Here is an 18636-nt window from a genome sequence, read left to right on the forward strand (position 1 = left end):
GTGGCCGTGGGCCGGAGCCAGAGCGCCCGCCTCGCGTGCACGAGGCCCCGGGTTCGAGTCCTCAGCACCACATACACAGAAAAGGCCGTGGCGGCGCCGTGGCTCAGGCGGCAGAGCGCCCGCCTGGAGCACAGAGGGGCGCCCCGGGGTCGGGCCCCAGGGCTGCAAAACAAAACAATTCCCGGTTATCCTAGAGCCCGATCGCCGCGTGACTCCCGGGTCGGCCCAGGGCCGCGCCGGGTCAGCGCCGCAGCCCGGGGCGACCCCGGGACCCTCGGCCGCGGCCGCCCGGCCGCTCGGGGCCACAGAGGGGGCGCGCGCCCCCTGGTGGGCAGGCCGAGCAGCGCGGGGCGGGCGCGCGCCCCCTGGTGGGCAGGCCGAGCAGCGCGGGGCGGGCGCGCGCCCTCTGGTGGACAAGCGGAGCAGCAGCGTGCAGTGAACTGCACCTGGTGGACAGGCCGAGCAGCGATGAGTTAACGCGCGCCCCCTGGTGGGCAGGCCGAGCAGCGCAAGGCAGACGCGCGCCCTCTGGTGGACAAGCGGAGCAGCGTGCAGTGAACTGCACCTGGTGGACAGGCCGAGCAGCGATGAGTGCACGCGTGCCCCCCGGTGGACAGGTGGAGCATTGAAGGGCAAACGCGCGCCCCCTGGTGGACATGCAGAGCAGTGCAGGACGGACACGCGCCCCTTCGTGGGCAAAATGAGCAATGCGGGACATGTCGAGCAGCGCAGACCGGATACGTGCTCCCTGGCAGATAGGTCCAACCCCACAGGTCACGGAGTGAATGTTCACTCCCTGGTGCACAGGCCGAGCAGCGCTGGTGGGCATGCGGAACAGTGCAGAGTGGACGCGCGCCCCCTGGTGGACAGGAAGAGCAGCACGGAGTGAACTGCACCTGGTGGACCGGCAGAGCAGCGGTGAGTGAACGCGCGCCCCCTGGTGGACAGGCCGAGCAGCACTGGACAGACGCGTCCCCCCTGGAGCAAAAGTTCTTCCCTTGGTGGAGGGGCCCAGCAGTGTCCTGCAGTCACCCTGAGTCAAGCTGCAGTTAGGAAGCCTGCGCCCCCAGTCACGTGACTGCCCGACCCCTCCAGCCTCCACTGTACAGATGCAGAGGCAATGGGTCGGGCAGAAGCCCAGGACCTCCTGCACCTCCATGGAACCCCCCCAGCCCAGATAGAGCGCTTTGAACCAACACCCCCTTGGGAGGCTGAGCTCCAGGGCCCGCTCCCCCACACGCCCTCACGCCCAGGCCCAGGTCAGCTCTGACCCAGAGCTTGGGAAGTGGTACACTCACTGTGTCTGGATTTTGGGGAGAGGCCCCTGAAGATTCCGTGAGTTTTGGATCTCTGAGCAGATGGGCCAGCCCTTTGGAGAGCCTCATCTTCCTGTCTGTCCCCTCCCTGCTGCCCAGGGGCCTCTTCTGATCCATTGTGATCTGCACATCACCCACAGTCACTGCTAGGCAGAGGTCAGGAGATGCCCTGGGATGCCTGGTTAGGGCAGCTATGCCCCGGCCAGGGAAGGGCTCAGCTTCCTACACTTGGGAAGACAGAGGGGGATGGTGTGTGTGTGGTGTTTTGTGGGCAGTTCTAGAGGAGCTGAAGGCATTGTCACTAAGTGTCTAGGCTAAGCTGTTACCTTGGCTCACTCCTATAATTGTATCCTAGCTACTCAGGAGGCTGAGATCTGAGGATCAAGGTTCAAAAGCATCCTGGGAAGATAAATCCCTGAGACCCTTAACTCTTAACCAGCAAAAAATCTGAAAGTATATCTGTGGGTCAAGTGGTAGAGCACCCACCTCGAGCACACTCAGGGACTGTGACCAGGCCCTGAATTCAAGCTCCAGTACACACACACACACACACACACACACACACACACACACACACACACACACAGACTTTTTCAAATTACAGAGTATTAGCCTGGCAGAGGCATACAAAAGATAATTTGTTTTCTAGAAAGTTCCTCTGCAGGAATGAAAGAACATAATTCCTTTGGCAATTAGAATAATGAGTGAGGAAGCTAGGAAGTTTTGAATTTCACGTATGAGACAGTGTGTGCATGTGTAGTTTCTGGTGGGGATTTAAAACATGGGTGAAAGCTACCAGAGCAACCAGATGGCATCTGAAGAGCCCTCTAACCCTTGTCTTCCCTCCCTTCCTTCCTACCCCCAAGACTGAGTAGCTAACACTGTTGCTCATTGGCTAGCACTCTATCAATTAAGCCAGGACTCCACCAGGAGGTGACCTCGGAGGAGGGAGCTGGTGACTGCCTCCAGGTGTGCCAGTTACCTAGGTGATGCAGGTACTGGGTGGAGACTAATGCAGGAGGTGGGGAGGGCAGGGCCTGGCCTAGGGCAGCAGACCTTACATTAACCCCTAGCCTTTGCATTCCACAAACGTTCACTGGGCAAGTCCTAAGGGCTAGGCTTGAGAATTCAAAGGTCTACGTGAGCAGACCTTGGAGATCCACTAGCCATGCCTGGAAAGGCCTTGGAGCTTGGCAGTGGAAGTAGGGTAGAGGGTAGAGATGGGTTTGGATCTGAGCTGGATTCCTAAAAAGGATTCTAGACACTCTTGGGATCTAGAAAGATGTAAAATGAAGCCTGTTAAAGGAGTCCGTCCAGACAATAACGTGATCTAGAAATAGTCTAGAAAGTATGGCAACTTATGTATACATGAACTGGCTTCTTTCTTTGCAGGAGTATTAAGTTGCTAATGGAGATGGGTGACTTCGAGCACCCATGGCCTGTTTCCCTCTTTTTTGGGGGGGGTGGGGGGTCCGGTCCTGGGGCCTGAACTCTGGGCCTGGGCGCTGTCCCTCAGCTCTTCAGCTCAAGGCTAGCGCTCTACCACTTGAGCCACAGCTCCACTTCCGGCTTTTTTCTTTTTGCTTATGTGGTGCTGAGGAATCGAACCCAGGGCCTCATGCATGCAAGGCAAACACTCTACCACTGAGCCACCTTCCCAGCCCCATGTTTCCCTCTTTTTTTTACCCCGTGGGAAACGCATGCAAGGTTGACTTTCAGGAGCCCAGCAGCTCGGCTGGGCGTGGGGCTCACGCCTGCAGTCCCAGACCTGGAAAGCTGGGGCAGCCTGGGCTGTACGGTCTCCAATAATACAAGTCGGAAGGGAAAGGCCGGCCGGGCGGGAGGCTGAGACGGGAGGATCGCGGGTCAAAGCCAGCCATACGCCAGGGAAAAAGCCCCAAGAGGAGCTGTGGCTCAAGGGGGCGCCAGACTTCGGTGAAAAAGGCCCGGGGACAGCGCCCGCACCCTGAGTTCGAGCCCAGGGCGGGCCCGCGGGCGCCCGGAACGCGCCTGCGCGCGCGCCCCGGCTCGGCGCTCCGCCCGGAACCGGAGACGAAGCAGGTTGGCTGCGGCCCGCGGGAAGGGGCGGGGTTAGCCGTCGGGGCGGGGCTTGAGCGGGCCACGCCCCTCGTCGCGTCCGGAAGTGATGTGCGCGGACAAAGACGGCGCGGTGCGAGGCGTCGGGTGTTCCTGCCGTGCCGCGGTGGCTCCTGGGTCCTCGCCGCCTCCTCCCGGTCCTGGTACTTCTCCCCGGCTCCCGGGTCCTGCGCGGGTGAGTAGCGGGAGGCGGCCCGAGGGGCGGCGGCCGCCGGCAGCGGCGTGGTCCCGTCCCCAACTGCCCGGTGTCGCGGGCCGGGGGCCGGGAGGGCCATGCGGGCCGGGGCCGGGAGGGCCATGCGGGCCGGGGCCGGGAGGGCCATGCGGGCCGGGGCCGGGAGGGCCATGCGGGCCGGGGCCGGGACCGGGGCCGGGGCCGGCACGGGGGGGGGCCGGGAGGGCCATGCGGGCCGGGGCCGGCACGGGGGGGGGCCGGGAGGGCCATGCGGGCCGGGGCCGGCACGGGGGGGGGGCCGGGGACCCGGGCCTGGGCCGGGCCGCGGGAATCGGGGAGGGGAGGAGGCCTGCCGCTCCGCAGGCTTGGGCCGGGAGCGCGCCCCGGGCGGCAGCAAGCCTCTCTCCGAGCCTCAGTTTCCCCTCAGAATCGGGGCTGGGGCGGGTGCCCCTGGCGGGGCGGACGGCGGGATGCGTGGAGGCCCGGTGCCGAGCCCGGCTCACCGGAGCGCCGTTTGGTAGATCCGATTTACTGCGGGCCTGGCCCCGGCGCCGGGACGCAGGTGCCGCCCGGACAGCTGTCGTGGGGCGCCCTTGAGGCCTAGGTCAGCCGAGCGGCGCGCCCCGGCGCCCGCGCGGCCTCCAGGCCCGTGGCTGGCTTTGCGGTAGGTCTTCTGCGTGTCACCTGGGCTCCGCCGAGTCAGAGCTGCGGGCCGAGTGTGGGGGTCGAGGCCGCCGCAGGGGTCTGGTCTGTGAACCTTCCCGCCCCCACCCCTCCACCCACCCTGCAGTAACAATCCCCCACCGTCCCGTGGGATTCACTGACTTCTTCCTACAAGATCTTTAAGGTCAAGCGAACACGGGCAGCCCAACCTTGGTGGCTCACGTAATTCTAGCTACTCAGGAGGCTGAGATCCTGGTTCAAAGCCAGCCCAGGAAGGAAAAGTCCATGAGACTCTTATATTCTCTTACCCCTCCCCCCCCAAAAAAAAGCCAGAAATGGAGCTGTGGCTCAAGTGGTAGAGTGCCAGCCTTGAGGGAAAAAGCTAAGAACAGTTCCCATGCCCTAAGTTCAAGACCAAGTATTGACAGAAAAAGAAAGGGTGGGGAGGGGGCGAGTGGAGAGACAGAGAGAGACAGAGAGAGAGAATGAGAATGAATGTATATGTCTCTGTGAGGCCCTCCAAGCTTTTCATGTGCACATTTAATCCTCAGGGCCTTCTCGGTCCCCTAAATTAGTGCCACTTCCCCAGGTACAAAGAAGAAACCAAAGAACATTGAAGATGGGGTGTTCTGGCGGTCTGGGTGCTATCCCTGAGCTTTTTGCTTGAGGTTAGCACTCTATCACTTGAACATCTCCACTTGGGTCTTTTTGGTGGTTAATTGGAAATAGAGTCTCATGGACTTTCCTGCCCAGGCTGCCTTCAAAATGTGATCCTCAGATCTCAGCCTCTGGAATCACTAGAATTACAAATGTGAGCCATCTCTGCCCAACTTATGATTTCATTTTATTATACTTTTAGCGCAGTACTGGGATTTGAATTCACAGTTGCTAGGGAGATACTCTACCCCTTGAGCCACGCTCCTAGCCCTTTTTGCATTTTTTAAAATAAATTCTTGTGTTTCTGCCTCTGCTGGACTGGACCTTGATCTTCCATGTGGTTATGTGGTTAGGATGACAGGCATGTACCACCACACCTGCTTGTTAGTTGATATGAGGGTCTCTACAGAACTGTAATCCCTCCCAATCTCCATATCCCAGTAGGAGGGAACCACGCTTTAAGTTTTACATTATTATTGTTACCATTTGGGGGTTCCCTCCTCTCAGTGTTGGGGAGCCCTGCGTTCTCCTGATCTCCTGTGGTCTGCCCCCATCCACCCATACTAGAGAACAGGCCCAGCCCCCCTCCCCTCCCTGTCCCAAGCTGCGCACTGCATGGGTGGTCACTCCAGGAAGGCTTTTGTCCCTCCCCTTCCTTTCAGGGTGGTAGTGAGGCTCACTGCGGCCATTCTCTCCCCTGGGTCCTGGGAGAGGGGATGCTGGGTGGCTGCCCGAGCATGGCTGCATGGGGGTGGGGAGGGGTGAGTGCCAGTCCAGGTGTCCAGCTTGATGCACCAGGGGTCTTTTCTAGCATGCATGTAGAGCCGCCCTGTCTGCACCTGGCTGACTCCTCCCTGGGTCTTACAGGCTCTCACTATGCTTGGAGGACAGTGTAGGGAGGACTTCCTGACCAGTCGGCTGTTCCCTCTGACGCCTGTTCCCACTAGAGGGCCTTGGGTGGACAGGACCCCCCCCCCCCAGTGATGCCAGTGAGTGTCCGTGGGATTTGCCACTTCCCGCCAGCTGTGCCTCCCCGGCTGCTTCCTGGAATCTTCTGCCTGCTGGTGGGATTCTTGTAAATCACATTATTCTGCAGACCTTGACTTTGGAAGGAATCCAGTTGTAGGGCGTTGGGTAAAGCAAAAAAATCACCTTGTGGGTTCCAGTCACAGTGTTGCCAGTTCGGAATAGTTAAGGCTTTGTCCTTCATGGGCAACATTGTTGTACTCTTAGCGAGGCTTTATCTCTGGTGCTCTGCTCTTACTTAGCTTTTTTGTTCTACTCTGGTGCTCTGCCACTTGAATCCCACCACCATACCCAGAATTTGGCTGATGAATTGGAGATAGGAGTCTCACAGACTTTTCTGCCTGGGTTGACAACAAACCTTGCTCCTCAGATCTTCCTGAGCAGTTAAGATTATGGGCGTGAACCACCTGCACCTGGCCTAGCATTTTCTTAAAGGTGGCAGGTGTCTACAGGCATAAGCTCATCCAGGCATTCCTCAGCCACTGATGTAGGAGGAAGCCTGGGCTTGGGGGGTGCGGGGGGGGGGAGACAGGTGAGCAGAGAGAACACCCCATAAATGTTTGGCCCATTTGCTCAGGAGTAAACCTTGCCGAGTATGTTGTGTGGGTTAGCAGATGAGTCTCGGGGTGTCGCTATCTCTCTAAGGGGCCCCAGTCCAGTGGGGATGTAGGCCTGTGGGCCCCGCCTGGTGGACAGGCCTTAGGAGGGTTTGGGGTGATCATGCTGTCTCTGCTTGCAGGGGCACCCTGCTGGTGGGGTGAGGGTGGTTTGAAGGAGGTCCGCGGCCGGGGCATGCTGCCCTGGCGCCCACCCCGCCAGGCCCCCACAGGACACAGCTCAGGCCGGTGGCCTGCAGCGCAGCCTGGAGGACAGGCACCTTCCGTGCTTTTGCGCCTGCACCTGTTTACAGCTGGCCACGAGTTTGTGCGCAGCAGCGTGGCTCGCTCTTCCCCACGCTGAGGCCCTGCGGCCGGGGTGAGGCGGGGAATGGGGGACGCCATGTGTGGAACCCAGGTCGCCTTCCTGGTTCCCCACAGGATGGAAGTTCACTGTGGCTCCAAACTCCTGTGCCGAGGCGGTGTCTGGACTCATACCAGAATTCAAAGTGGTGTGCTAGGCGCCGGTGGCTCACGCTTGCCATCCTAGCTACTCGGGAGGCTGAGATCTGAGGATCACCGTTCGAAGGCAGCCTGGCAGTGAAAGCCTATGAGACTCTTTAAGCCCAATTAACCAACAAAGAAAAAAGAGCCAGTAGTGGAGCTGTGGCTCAGGTGGTAGCAGGCCAGCCTTGAGTCAAAAGCTGGGCCCTGGATAGTACCTAGGCTTTGAGAGTTCAAGCCCTAGGACCACCACCTCTGTGAAGAAGAACCCCAGTACTGCCAGAATCAAGATTCCAAAGTGGGGTTCAAGCAGACCCCTGTCTAGATCACAGGCTGGGAGAGAGCTGGGGTATATTCAGTTCCTTTTTGGGGTGCCGGGGAGTGGCTGGGACAAGGACGGAGGCAGCCCCCGCGGGCGGGCCAAGCCCTGGAGAAGGATGCAGTTCGGCTTTCAGAATAGTTGGGGCTTTCCCTGCCTTTGCCTCTCATGGTCTGAAGGCCCATGCGCGCCCACAGCCCTGGTCTGTCTTCTGAAGTCTGTCACTTGGTCCTGGGGTTTTTTGAGGACTCCCCCCATGTCCCCCGCAATTGTTTCTGGATGGCAGTTCCAGGGGCTCTCCACCCACCGGGAGTCCGCAGACGCCATGCTGGCCACAGGGCTTGGAGCTGGGTCCCCAAAGTGAGCTTTGAAGAACCGCAGCACCTGCTCCGGGGGGGCTGACTTGGAAGGAGGCTGCAAAACAGGAGGGAAACTGAGTCAGGACATGCTGAAGACAGCCACAGGGAGGGAGCGGCCCGGGCCACTTCAGATAGGCAGCTAGAGAAGCTCTGAGGCGACACGAGCCAAGCCCACCTGGCGGGTGAGCGCCCAGGGGAGGCACCTGGCCTCCACGCGTGTCCGTCTGTCTGCTCAGAGTCACCGCGCTGATGCTGTGGCCAGAGGCGGGTGCGGTGCTGCGCAGTTAGAGCTGCTAAGCCCCCCCCCCCACTTCTTCCCTGGCCGCCGCCACGCCGCCTCTGGGGTGCACCCTTCTAGAGCACTCCTCCTGGGCTCCCTTCTCTGAGCTGCTGCGCGTCTACCATTGAGAAAGGCTTCCTCCAGGGCTGGCGTGCAGCTCTGCAGTGGAGCGCTGCTTTCCACGTGCAAAGGCCCTGCCTTCTCCCCCCAGGACCCCAAAAGAACTCCTCCATCCTGAGTGTGCAGAGTCCTCATTTTTCCTCTGTGTTTGAGCTGCTTCCATTTTCCTGTCTCTTGCTTCAGGCCCTGAGCACCCTGGGCTCGACAGCCAGGCCGCCAGCGGCGTGCATGCGTCCTGCCAGTGCCCTTGCCTGGCCCTTCTCCTTGGGGTGCTCCCTGCTGTTGGGGTTCTGGATTGCATCCTGCACGTGGGTAGGGCCAGCCCTGTCCTGAGCTGCTTCTGTGCTGTCGAGGTAGAGGAGGTAGAGGAGATAGAGAAGCTACCCTGGCCAGGGTAGCTTCCTTTTCCTTCAATGTGGATCAGGCGTCTCGATCCTGGGACCTCAGGTTACAGCTAGGCGTTGCATAGCTATGTCGGCTTCTAGATGCCAGGATCTCTTGCTGTGATAGGATGGGCATGCAGGGCACAAGTGCCACCACCTAAGATGCAGAAGCAAGTCTGCGTGTGAGAGTGGTTTCCTGGCTCCCGGAGCCCGGCCACCGCAGCCCTGTCCCGGTGACCTTGCTGGGTCCTGACCCAGGCGCTCTTTGGCTTAGGAGTTGCCCTTGCCAGTGCTGTGACAGCGACGCGGCCGGTGCCAGCATGACGAGCGAGCTGATCGAGGATGAGACCCAGTTCTACTCGAAGGCCAAGACCTACTGGAAGCAGATCCCGCCCACGGTGGACGGCATGCTTGGGGGGTATGGCCACATCTCCAACATCGACCTCAGCAGCTCCCGGAAGTTCCTGCAGAGGTTTTTGAGGGTAGGCAGGCCTGATGTCCTCTCCAGGAGAGGCCGAGGCTCTGGTGGCTCCCGAGGGGCAGCGTGGGAGCCACGTCCACACCACTGCGGGCTCCCACGAGCTGGCAGAGCGCTGGGCTGGGCAGGTGGCAGGACTGAGCCGGTGTGTCTCTGGGGCCTCTCCCATCTGCCCCACTCTGCCTGCCTGGGGTTCCTGGGGTGCCCCCCTCCCCCTCCTCCCACCATTGTCCCTCCGCCTTGATGCTGTGGAGTTCTTCAGCTCAGAGCTGCCATCTTCCTGGGTCTTGGGAGCTGGGCGATGCATGCCACTTTGAGTGGAAGTTGCCTCCGCCGTAGGAAGGCGTGGCCCCCCACGGGCAGGTGCCTGGCCTGACGCGGGTGGGCACGCGGGGAGGGGTCCCCGTGCCATGGCCTCCTCTGCTGTTTAGGAAGGCCCGAATAAGACGGGGACCTCTTGTGCCCTGGACTGCGGCGCGGGCATCGGAAGGATCACCAAGCGGCTGCTCCTGCCGCTCTTCCGAGTGGTGGACATGGTGGACGTGACCGAGGGCTTTCTGGCCAAAGCCAAGACCTTCCTGGGGGAGGAGGGCAAGCGGGTGAGGAACTACTTCTGCTGCGGGCTGCAGGACTTCAGCCCGGAGCCCGGCTCCTACGACGTCATCTGGATCCAGTGGGTGATAGGTGAGGCTCCCGCGGCCCTCCCCGCACCCCGCCCGCGGCCCTCCCCGCCCCCCGCCCCTGGCCGCTGCTGGCCCTGGGGCCAAGGTCTGGGCTTAGTTCACCAGAACACCTGCTGGCCACTCAGGTGGTTTTTTGTTGTAAAACTTTAAATAATCAGTGACACTGATTCAAAAGAAGGGAGTTTTCTAAGCCTCGATCTCAGCGCAGCCCAGGTGACCCCCTGGCCTGGGCCCCCCTCAGCCTCCTGGTGTGCTGGGGTTACAGTTGGGCTTCACAAGGCCTACCAAGGGTCTGGGGTGGCACTGTGGTTTGAACTCAGGGCCCAGCTGTTGCTTGGCAGGTGCCGACTACTGACACCCCCCAGCTGCAGGTTGTGAAAGCAGGGTGAGGAACTGCCGTCCTGTGCTTCACTGCTCTGCGCCACACACCTGGCCCAGCTGTGGCCGCACGGAGCCCATGGACGGGGTGGCGGGGGAGTGTGGAGGTCTGGCCAGGCCGCACCTGGCATTGGCTCCCCACACTCAGGCTCATGTTCTGTGTGGGCGACTTCTGAGCTGTGGCCCCCTTCCATGTGACCAGGGACAGTGGCGTCCAGGAGGCTGGGAGGGAAACGAAACAAGGGCAGAGGGGTGCCTTCAGTGTCACCCTGTAACTACGCCTCTGCACCCCAGGCCACTTGACAGATGAGCACCTGGCTGCGTTCCTGCGGCGCTGCCAGCGTGGCCTGCGCCCCAACGGCATCGTCGTCATCAAGGACAACATGGCGCAGGAAGGCGTCATCCTGGACGACGTGGACAGCAGCGTGTGCCGCGACCTCCAGGTGGTCCGCAGGATCATCCGCAGCGCCGGCCTCCGGCTCCTGGCCGAGGAGAGGCAGGAGAACCTTCCCGACGAGATCTACCACGTCTACAGCTTTGCCCTGAGATGAGTCAGGCTGGCGGGGACCGCCAGGGACCAGAGCTAGGGTAGGGGCTGGTAGTGGCAAGGCCCAGGCTCCATGCCAGGGCTCAGAGAGCCAAGCCACTAAATACACTTGTGTGCTGTCCACACACCTAAAAGACTTTTCTTAAAAAGGCCCAGAGGGAGGCAGCGGGGAGGGAGGCGTGTGGGGTTGTGTGGAGGCGCCTGCCCTGCCGCACAGGGGCGGGGCGGGCAGGGCAGGGGGTGGCAGAGCCCGAGACTCCAGGCACTCCCCTCGTGGAGATGCACGTCACGCTTCGGGGACGGCGGCCCCCTCTTCCTTGGCTGTGGACTCCTGGGAGGGCAGGAGCTAGGCTGGCCCCCCCTCTTCACTATAAATCAGGGGCTCCTCTTGGGCAGGCATTTTTAGTCAACAATTAAAAGGGGTGAACCTATCTGGTGTGGTACTTCCTGGGGGTGCAAGTCGGGGGACTAGGAAATCACCCATGAAATACTTCCCCCTCACCCCCAGCCCCTTCTCGGTGGTCGCCGTGGCTCCTTTTCCCAATGCGCAGAGCAGCGGGGCTAAAGTACTATTACACAAGGACCCGGACAGCCCAGAGAACCACTTTAATTTTCTGATATAAATATTGCGTCACCTTGGCTGATTCCCAAAGGCACCTGCAAGTGACAGGGTGTGCCCAGGTGGCACAGCCCCTTCCAGGCTTGGCTTGCTCCAAAGGAGTCCTTCCAAAGCCCAGCCTGGGCCAGGCCTGTCCTGGTACACTCATGATTGCTTCTTAGAAGGCATGGTCCCCCAGACCCAGGCTGGGCCTGCACAAGAGACCCTGCCACAGCCTGGTGCTCCTGGGGGGGGGGGGTGGCAAGGCGCCCAGCCCATGGCTGGCCTTGAGCATGGGGAAGGCCTGCCCCTGGCCCTTAATGCCTTTCCCCAGCTCACCAAAAGCACTTTGTGACTGAACCTGTGATGACAGGGGCCTTGGCTAGGCGCCACCCAGTGGTGCCTCCCCCACAGGACAAGCCAACTGGCACCGTCCTGCACCTGCACCCAACACCTGCCTCCCTCCGGTGTGGCCTGAAACCTGGGGTGCTGCTGTAGGGGAGGGGCAACAGTTGCCCTGGAAGACGCACCCATGTGGCCCAGATCCCAGGCCCCCCAGAGGCTGGCATGGCTTAAGTCCGCTGGCAGCCGCTGTAGCTGCACAGGCCACCCCAAGACTGGTCAGCTGTCGTCCTCTCCTGCGCCACTGTGTGCGCTCAGAAGATACCACTTGAGCCGGTCGGGCAAGGGCAGCGCTTTGACCTTGGTGTCCACAGGCCAGGGCTGCAGGTGCAGCCGGATGGACACCCGGCACAGGTGCTTGAGGGGTGGCGGGTGGCGCTCCAGCTGCCGCAGGGAGGCGTGCAGGGCCTGCACCTGCCCCGCCAGGCTGCCTACCGGGTGGATGTCAAAGCTGGCCGGCAGCCGCAGCTTTGGGGAGTTTGTCACCATGAGGTCCAGCACAGTCTCCGCTTTGCGCAGGAGCTCCCCACAGCTCTCCTCCTCCGCGCAGCCCAGGGGGGCACAGAGCCGCTCGAAGACCAGGTGGAAGCCGGACCAGCAGCCGGCGCCGTGCAGGGAGCAGTTGTAGGCAGCTCCCGACTCCAGCAGGAAGCGCAGCAGCGGGAGGTGCAGCCGGAAGCTCTTGAGGCAGATGTACGTGAGGGACTCGTGGGCTGGACACTCGCTGGGGTCAGCCCCGTGGGCCAGCAGCAGCTGCGTGACTTGCAGGCAGAAGCGGTTGATGAGGCGGACCTCGTCCTTGTCCCCGCCCACGGTCTCGCCCAGCAGGAAGATGATACAGGTGAACACCGTGTCCCCGTCTTTGGTGGTGGCCTTGACGTCTGCCCCTGGGAGGAACCATTAGCACAAGGTGGGGGCGGCCTTCAGCCCCAGCCAGGCAAAGCTGGAGGGGGCAGCCCCCAGGTCCCCCTCCCTGCCGAAAGGATGAGGTGCCGAGCCTCACCTCCTTCCAGTAGGAGCCGGATGTTGTCTGTGTTGTGGACCTGCACGCCGTCGCTGCTGGCCAGAGCGTGAAGCAGAGCAGTCTTCCCTGAGAGAGAGGGAGGGAGGAAGGGAAGGAAAGGGGTGGGAGGCCAGCGACCACCAAGTGGAGGTGGGACTGGACCCTTGAAATGGACTTCCTAGGGCTGAGGGTGCCCTAGGAAGTGGGGCAGTCCAGCATGGCACCACTTCCCCGCACCCCAAGATGCCCAAGACCTAAGCTAGGTCTCAACAGGAACCCACAGAGGCTGGGTGCACTTAGCCACCCCTGCGGGCGGCCAGAGGGAAGCGCAGGACAATGAGTGCACCGCCCCCCAAAGCCCCTAGACTTATCTGGGCCCTTGGTGGGGAGGGGGCGGGGGGGGTGCTGGCATCAAGCTGGCCTCCCAGGAGTTTGCTTACGCAATGCCCCAGCTCGGCCCCGGCCCCGGCCCCTCCGCCTTCCCAGAACACCCACCATGCTTGTCAGCCGCGTTGACGTCTGCGCCCAGCTGCAGGAGGCGCCGCAGGCAGGGCAGGCGCTCGGGCTCCTCGCTGGCCAGGTCCAAGGGGCTGCTCTCGTGGATCTGAGGCAGGACAGCACCAGCCAGGTTGGTGTGGTGTGGAGCTGGCAGGGCTGCTCAGGACCCTAGCACGCCCCAAGCAGGCTGCTGGCTCTTACCCGGTCCCTCCGGTTGATGTCGGCCCCGTGGCGGACCAGCAGCTCCACCATGTCAGGCTGGTTCCTCAGGACGGCGATGTGCAGGGCAGTGTAGTAGGTCACAGGGTCTGAGGGGACAGGCGGCTTGCTTTAGGACACCCCCCCCCCCCCGACACACCTTCTGGAGGCAGAAAGAGCCCTCCCCGGCTAGAAGTGCTCCCCACTTAACGCATGTGGGCCTTGGTTGCCACTTCTGTTTCGTGGGGGCAATAAAACAGCCCATCCCGCTCCAGGACTGCAGAGGGCACGCAGAGAGGCTGGGCAGGGCTGGCCATGCTGCTGGGCTCTGGCTTAGTCCCGTTTTGTAGCCAGGCTGGTCTGGCCTGCAAGGCCGCCCTCCTGGCTCTGGGGTAACAGCCAGGTTCTGGAGACCCGGCCAGGCGGTCAAGGGATGGGCTTCAGGATGTGCCCTCCTCAGCTGCTGGGCCCCTGAGAAGCCCGGCAGCTCCGAGCCTGTCCTGAGGGGCCGGCAAGACATACCAGCTGTACATGGGGTCAGTCCGGACCCCCATTTTCTTGCAAGCAGTGCTGTCTGTCTCGCCTCCCTCGCCTCTCCCTGGTGAAAGCCAGAGAGGACCGCAGAAGCTGACAGGCCTGCTGCCTAGGCGGTCCACCCATCCCCCTCGGTGGCACGGACAAACCCATCGGGTGGCTCCAAGTGGGAGAAAATCACCTCTGCTGCTGATGTGAGCGGGACTGGCCCGGTACCCTGGCAATGTTAACTCAGGACACAGAGAAGCGGCAGTGTCACGCGGGCACGCAGGCGAACAGCCATGCAGGCCTTGGCAGTGGGAGGCCACCCGGGGAGGATTCTTTCTCTAGTTATCATCCAGCCTCGAAGAGGACAGTAGAAGCAGAGGCCGGCCCTGGGCTCCTCCCACTGACCTTCGAAGTTGAGGTTGGCTCCATTCCTCAGGAGCACGTCTGCTGCCCGCATCAGCCCCAGCTCCGCCATCTTCAGCAGGGCATTGCTCACGCCTTCCTGGTAGAAGGGGGAGTGGGCCTTCTTCTCCAGAAGCTCGGTGAGGACCAGGATTCGGCTCTCCTCACTGGCAGCATAACTGGGCCTAGGACAGGGAAGCAGTCTGGCTGCACACAAGTGGGTGGGCGCTGGTACCTGCTGAACCCACCCACAGACACAAGGCCTGGGCTCCCCTGAGCCCACCCACAGACACAAGGCCTGGGCTCCCCTGAGCCCACCCACAGACACAAGGCCTGGGCTCCGCTGAACCCACCCACAGACACAAGGCCTGGGCTCTGTGGGACTGGGACACTTTTTCCTGGGACATCTAATTGGAAAGGAGGCCACTCCTCTGGCAGGCTCTGAGACAGAGACCACACTGCCCAGCACGCCTGCTCACTGCAATGATACAAAGTCTCCGATCTGGGATAGGACTTCAGAGCCTTGGAGGCCAGAAGCCAGAACCTGAGCCTGGTGCTCCTTTCTAGAGAGATGACCTTGCCAGAAGCTGGTGCTACACGCCTGTAATCCCAGCTACCCAAGAGGCTGAGATCTGAAGACCTCAATTCAAAGCCAGCCTGGATAGAAGTCTGGGAGACTATTACCTCCAATTAACCACCAAAATGCCAGAAGTGGAGCTGTGGTTCAAATGACATAGCACCAGCCCTGAGTGAAAAAGCTAAGGGGTGGTGCCCTGGCCCCGAGTCCAAGCCCCGTACCACGACACACAGCATACCACACACCCATCCTCACTCCTTTGAGGAATCCAGGCTTGCCCAGAAGCCGCCTCCCTTCCCTCACCTTTCAAGCGACCAATGTACAGGATGGTCCCTCCCCACGCAGCCCCAAGCCTCTGGGCCCTTCCTGGCCAGCACCACCTGCTAGGAACTGCTGCTTTTCTCCCTAAAAGATGAGGCCCTGGACAGCTCCCAAAGCTTGCATCCTGCTCGGTGAAACTCCCAATATGCCCCTTCCCACAGTCGCACCCACCCCTGGCTTCACCTATCCGCTGACCCGAGTCCTCCCCTTCTGCGTCCGCCCTAGAGGTGTCCCGGCATGAAGACACAAAACGCACAGCTAGGAAGCATCTCTGCAGGCCGCCGGGCAGGCCGATAAGCGGGGCAGCCGGGGCAGCCTCCGGGGTTCAGCACCAGCCGCCGACTCCTTTCAGGGGGGCCTCAGAGGGAGCGGGGAGAGCCTGCTGATGACCCCCGGCTCTGCTCTCCACCGGGAACCCCCGCTCCCCAGCCCCGAACAGCCCGAGCACAGGCCTGCAAGGCCGCCACGGAAAGCTCAGCCCCGCAGAGCTCTGCGACCAGAACCGGGGCCCTCGGGATCCGCCCCGGCGCCCGGCCGCGGTCTCCGCAGCTGCAGGCGGACCCGACCCAGCACCGCCGGCGCCCGCGGGCCTCGAGGGGCGGAGGGGCCGGGCCCGCGGGCGGGCCCAGCGACGCACCCGTCCGGGGGCTCCTGCCGCTCGGGGTCCAGGATGCCCAGGGCGCCCAGGATGGCATCCACCAGCGGCTGGTACTCGAAGATGATCCTCCGGAAGCCGTGCAGGAAAGGCATCGTGACGACACGCTGGCTGCTCGCGGCCCCGCGGGGTCCCCTACGGAGCCGCGGTCCCAGTCCCGGAGCCCCAGCCGCCGCACCGCCCGGGCCGCCTTCCGTACCGGAAGTGGCCTGCATCTCAGCATCTCACTTCCGGTCCGCGCCGACCGGGCTCGAGCGCGTGCGCCACGGCGCCCCCGCGCGGCCCGGAGGACCAAGACCAGCCTGGGCGTCCCGGGGCGGCTCGGCCCCCAACGCGCGGCTCCGCCACGGCCCCGGCTCCCCGGAGGAGGCGACCCAGCCCCGGCGCCAGGCCCGGCCCGCGCTCCTCCGGATGCCCGGCTCCGGCCTCGGCCCGCCCTGCAGGCCGCGGCTGATGACGACCACCCCTCACCCCCGGGCACGCCGCCCGGGCCCCGCCTTCACTTCCTGGTCTGTAAAATGGGGCGATCGCCCCCACCCGGGACCAGCGCTGCCGGCCGGGCGCCGGGGCACGCCTGCAATCCCAGCCGCTCAGGACGACCGCGGTTCGAAGCCAGCCCGAGCAAGGAAGTCCGCGAGAGTCTTACCTCCAGTTAAACTCCAGGCCCAAAAGAAGCCAGAAGTGGAGGAGTGGGTCAAGTGGTAGAGCGCCTGCCGTGAGCCGTCGGCCCAGGCCCTGAGACAGGCGCGCGCGCGCACGGCCATCAGCGCGCCACAGGCGGACCGAGGCGGACCCAAGCTGGCATCCGGGCAGCCTCCCGCCACCGCAGTGCCCAGCGGAGTGTGCGGCCGCCCAGCCTCCCCGGCATTACCTAGAAGGTGGGTGCAGGGCAGGAAAAGCTGCTCCACCACGGCCAGTTCTCGGTTCTGTGGGGGTGGGGTTCCAGGACCCCTCCCACACTTCCACAAAACCACATCATCGCCCCCTGCCCAAGCCCCTTAGGTAGAATGGCATCATGCTTGCCGAGGGACTACCCGTATCTTTCCATAATCGTTAACTCTAGATGACTTGTTTGCCTAGGCAAAAAAGTTCTCAAAATCCCTTCTCAGCCCATACAAATCTGTCATCTCCCAGCTCTTTGGGAAAATGCAAATAGGAGGACTGTGGTCCAGACCAGGCTTGCATTTATAGAGTCCTTTCTTTTCTCCTCTCTTCTCCTCTGGCTCTGGGCTGGAGAAGACCTGGATGCTCAGTAGGGAGGAGCTGACCTCTGACCCCTCACTGCCCTTTTGGGCACCATGCCATGGAGCCAGAACTGCCCCTCACCCAGGCTCCTAGCTTTAGAAAGTGCTGAGCCCCTTGACCTCCCTCCTGTCAGCAACCGGAGCCTGATTTCCTCCATCTGCCTCCCATTAAGGCTCTGTCCCTCAGAGCCTCTGATTGAGCTCTGATCCTTCTCTCTTTCCTTTGCCTCTGCCCTCAACTGGCCAGTGAGCCGCCATCCTGCCGGTCAGCCCCAGAGTTCCACAGCTGAGTAGGGGTCAAACACCCAGAGCACCTTCTCCCCAGGAAGAAAGGGAGTCAGTCTGGCTACTCAGTACTCAGAGCCGGGAGACCTCACTATATAAAGAACTGTCAACATCAACAAGAAGCAGGCGAAAACACCATTGAAAACAGGAACAAAGGATTGCACGGGAGAGTCACAAGACGTGACAAACTGAAAAAAATACCCCAAACAACCCAAAACATAAGGAGAGATGGGCAGCCTCCATAAAAACGAACAGATAGGACTTCATGAGACAAAGAAAAATGTACAAATTACAGTTCCCATTGTACCAGCCCAGGTTTTGTTTTGGGGGTACAGTGGGCACTCATGGTGGGGGTCAGTTTTGAGGACCCCATGCTGAGACAGACCAGTTGTGGTGCTCCCCACGCACACACACACCAAAGGTGGGGTCCAGGTGTGTCCCCACAGGTGTCCTCTGTCTCCAGACTCAGGCGAGGGACTCGGGTTACTTCCGGTGAGCCCGCTGTTGCAGCCTCTCTCCCTAGTAGCGGGGGTGCTCAGGTTTCCACGGGCAGCCATGGAGAGCCTCAGCCGCCACAGTGGCCATGCCCAGGTCCCCAAGCACGGCCCCAAGCAGGACCCACGTCACAGCCCAGGAGACTGAGGCCCGGAGGGAGGGAGAGAGAGCGAGCAGGAGGAGGGAGGGTTGCCCCAGGGAGGGTGGACCAGGTGCCCCAGCTCCCATCTCTCCTGGAGGCCACTTCCCAGTGGGCTTTTATCATGGGGTCCTCTGACACACACACGCTTATACACACGCACACACACTGCTGGCTCACACACAGACCCTCTCATGCCCTCACACTCTCCCAATGCATGTGCTATGTCCCACACATGTCACACTCAAGATACTCGTCCTCATGCTACCCCAGGCTCGCTCTCTCTCACACAGAGGGCCTCCACACTCTCCCAGCTTCTCACACACATAACCACAAGCGCCTCTCCCTCTCACCGGGCCCAGGTGTGCAGCTTCAGGGGCAGGTGTTATCCAGGCCCTCCTCCCCCTCCCCCGGGTGAGTGGGCTCAGGTGTGTCACTTAGGAGGTTTTTTTTTTTTTTAAGGGGGAATTTGTGGAGAGGCCTTGGGGATGTGTGGGTGTGTCAGGAGGGGGGGCTGAGGCTTGAACTCAGTGCCTGGGTTCTGTCCCTTAGCCTTTTTACTCAAGGCTGGAACTCTACCACTTGAGCCATAGCTCTACTTCTGGCTTTTTGCTGATTAATTGGAGAGAAGTGTCCCATAGACTTTCCTGCCTGGGCCCATTTCAAGTCAGGATTCTCAGATCTCAGCCTTCTGAGTACCTAGGATTACAGGTGTG

General features: G+C 61.8%; 3 protein-coding genes across 5 annotated transcripts in view; 2 read left to right on the plus strand and 1 right to left on the minus strand.

Moving 5' to 3' along the window:
* The first annotated feature begins 785 nt into the window (after positions 1-785).
* The window catches only part of Prrx2 (paired related homeobox 2), a 56247-nt gene continuing 38396 nt past the window's right edge, over positions 786-18636 (plus strand). Inside the window, exon 1 of the mRNA XM_070014822.1 lies at positions 786-918. Coding sequence (XP_069870923.1) covers positions 786-918 — 133 coding nt within the window. The remainder of the gene's footprint in view (positions 919-18636) is intronic.
* On the plus strand, positions 3466-11012 carry Ntmt1 (N-terminal Xaa-Pro-Lys N-methyltransferase 1). Of its 2 annotated transcripts, none has more exons than XM_070014820.1 (4): positions 3466-3588; positions 8770-8977; positions 9405-9657; positions 10329-11012. In XM_070014820.1, exons 2-4 carry the CDS (start codon positions 8816-8818, stop codon positions 10583-10585), a joined length of 672 nt encoding a protein of 223 aa, XP_069870921.1. In that variant the 5' UTR covers positions 3466-3588; positions 8770-8815; the 3' UTR covers positions 10586-11012. The 2 variants fall into 2 exon arrangements, with proteins under 2 accessions (XP_069870921.1, XP_069870922.1); XM_070014821.1 differs by having other exon boundaries at positions 8770-8913; positions 9409-9657.
* Asb6 (ankyrin repeat and SOCS box containing 6) lies at positions 11173-15947 on the minus strand. Of its 2 annotated transcripts, XM_070014818.1 has the most exons (6): positions 15740-15947; positions 14208-14389; positions 13284-13390; positions 13080-13188; positions 12585-12671; positions 11173-12468 (listed from the first exon to the last, which is right to left on the minus strand). In XM_070014818.1, the coding sequence occupies exons 1-6, from the start codon at positions 15850-15852 to the stop codon at positions 11801-11803; spliced, it is 1266 nt and encodes a 421-aa protein (XP_069870919.1). In that variant the 5' UTR covers positions 15853-15947; the 3' UTR covers positions 11173-11800. The 2 variants fall into 2 exon arrangements, with proteins under 2 accessions (XP_069870919.1, XP_069870920.1); XM_070014819.1 differs by lacking the exon at positions 13080-13188 and having other exon boundaries at positions 11970-12468.

The sequence above is a fragment of the Dipodomys merriami genome, unplaced genomic scaffold (genome assembly GCF_024711535.1).
Source record: "Dipodomys merriami isolate MVZ:Mamm:240054 unplaced genomic scaffold, mDipMer1.0.p SCAF_11, whole genome shotgun sequence".
NCBI classification, from domain to species: domain Eukaryota; kingdom Metazoa; phylum Chordata; class Mammalia; order Rodentia; family Heteromyidae; genus Dipodomys; species Dipodomys merriami.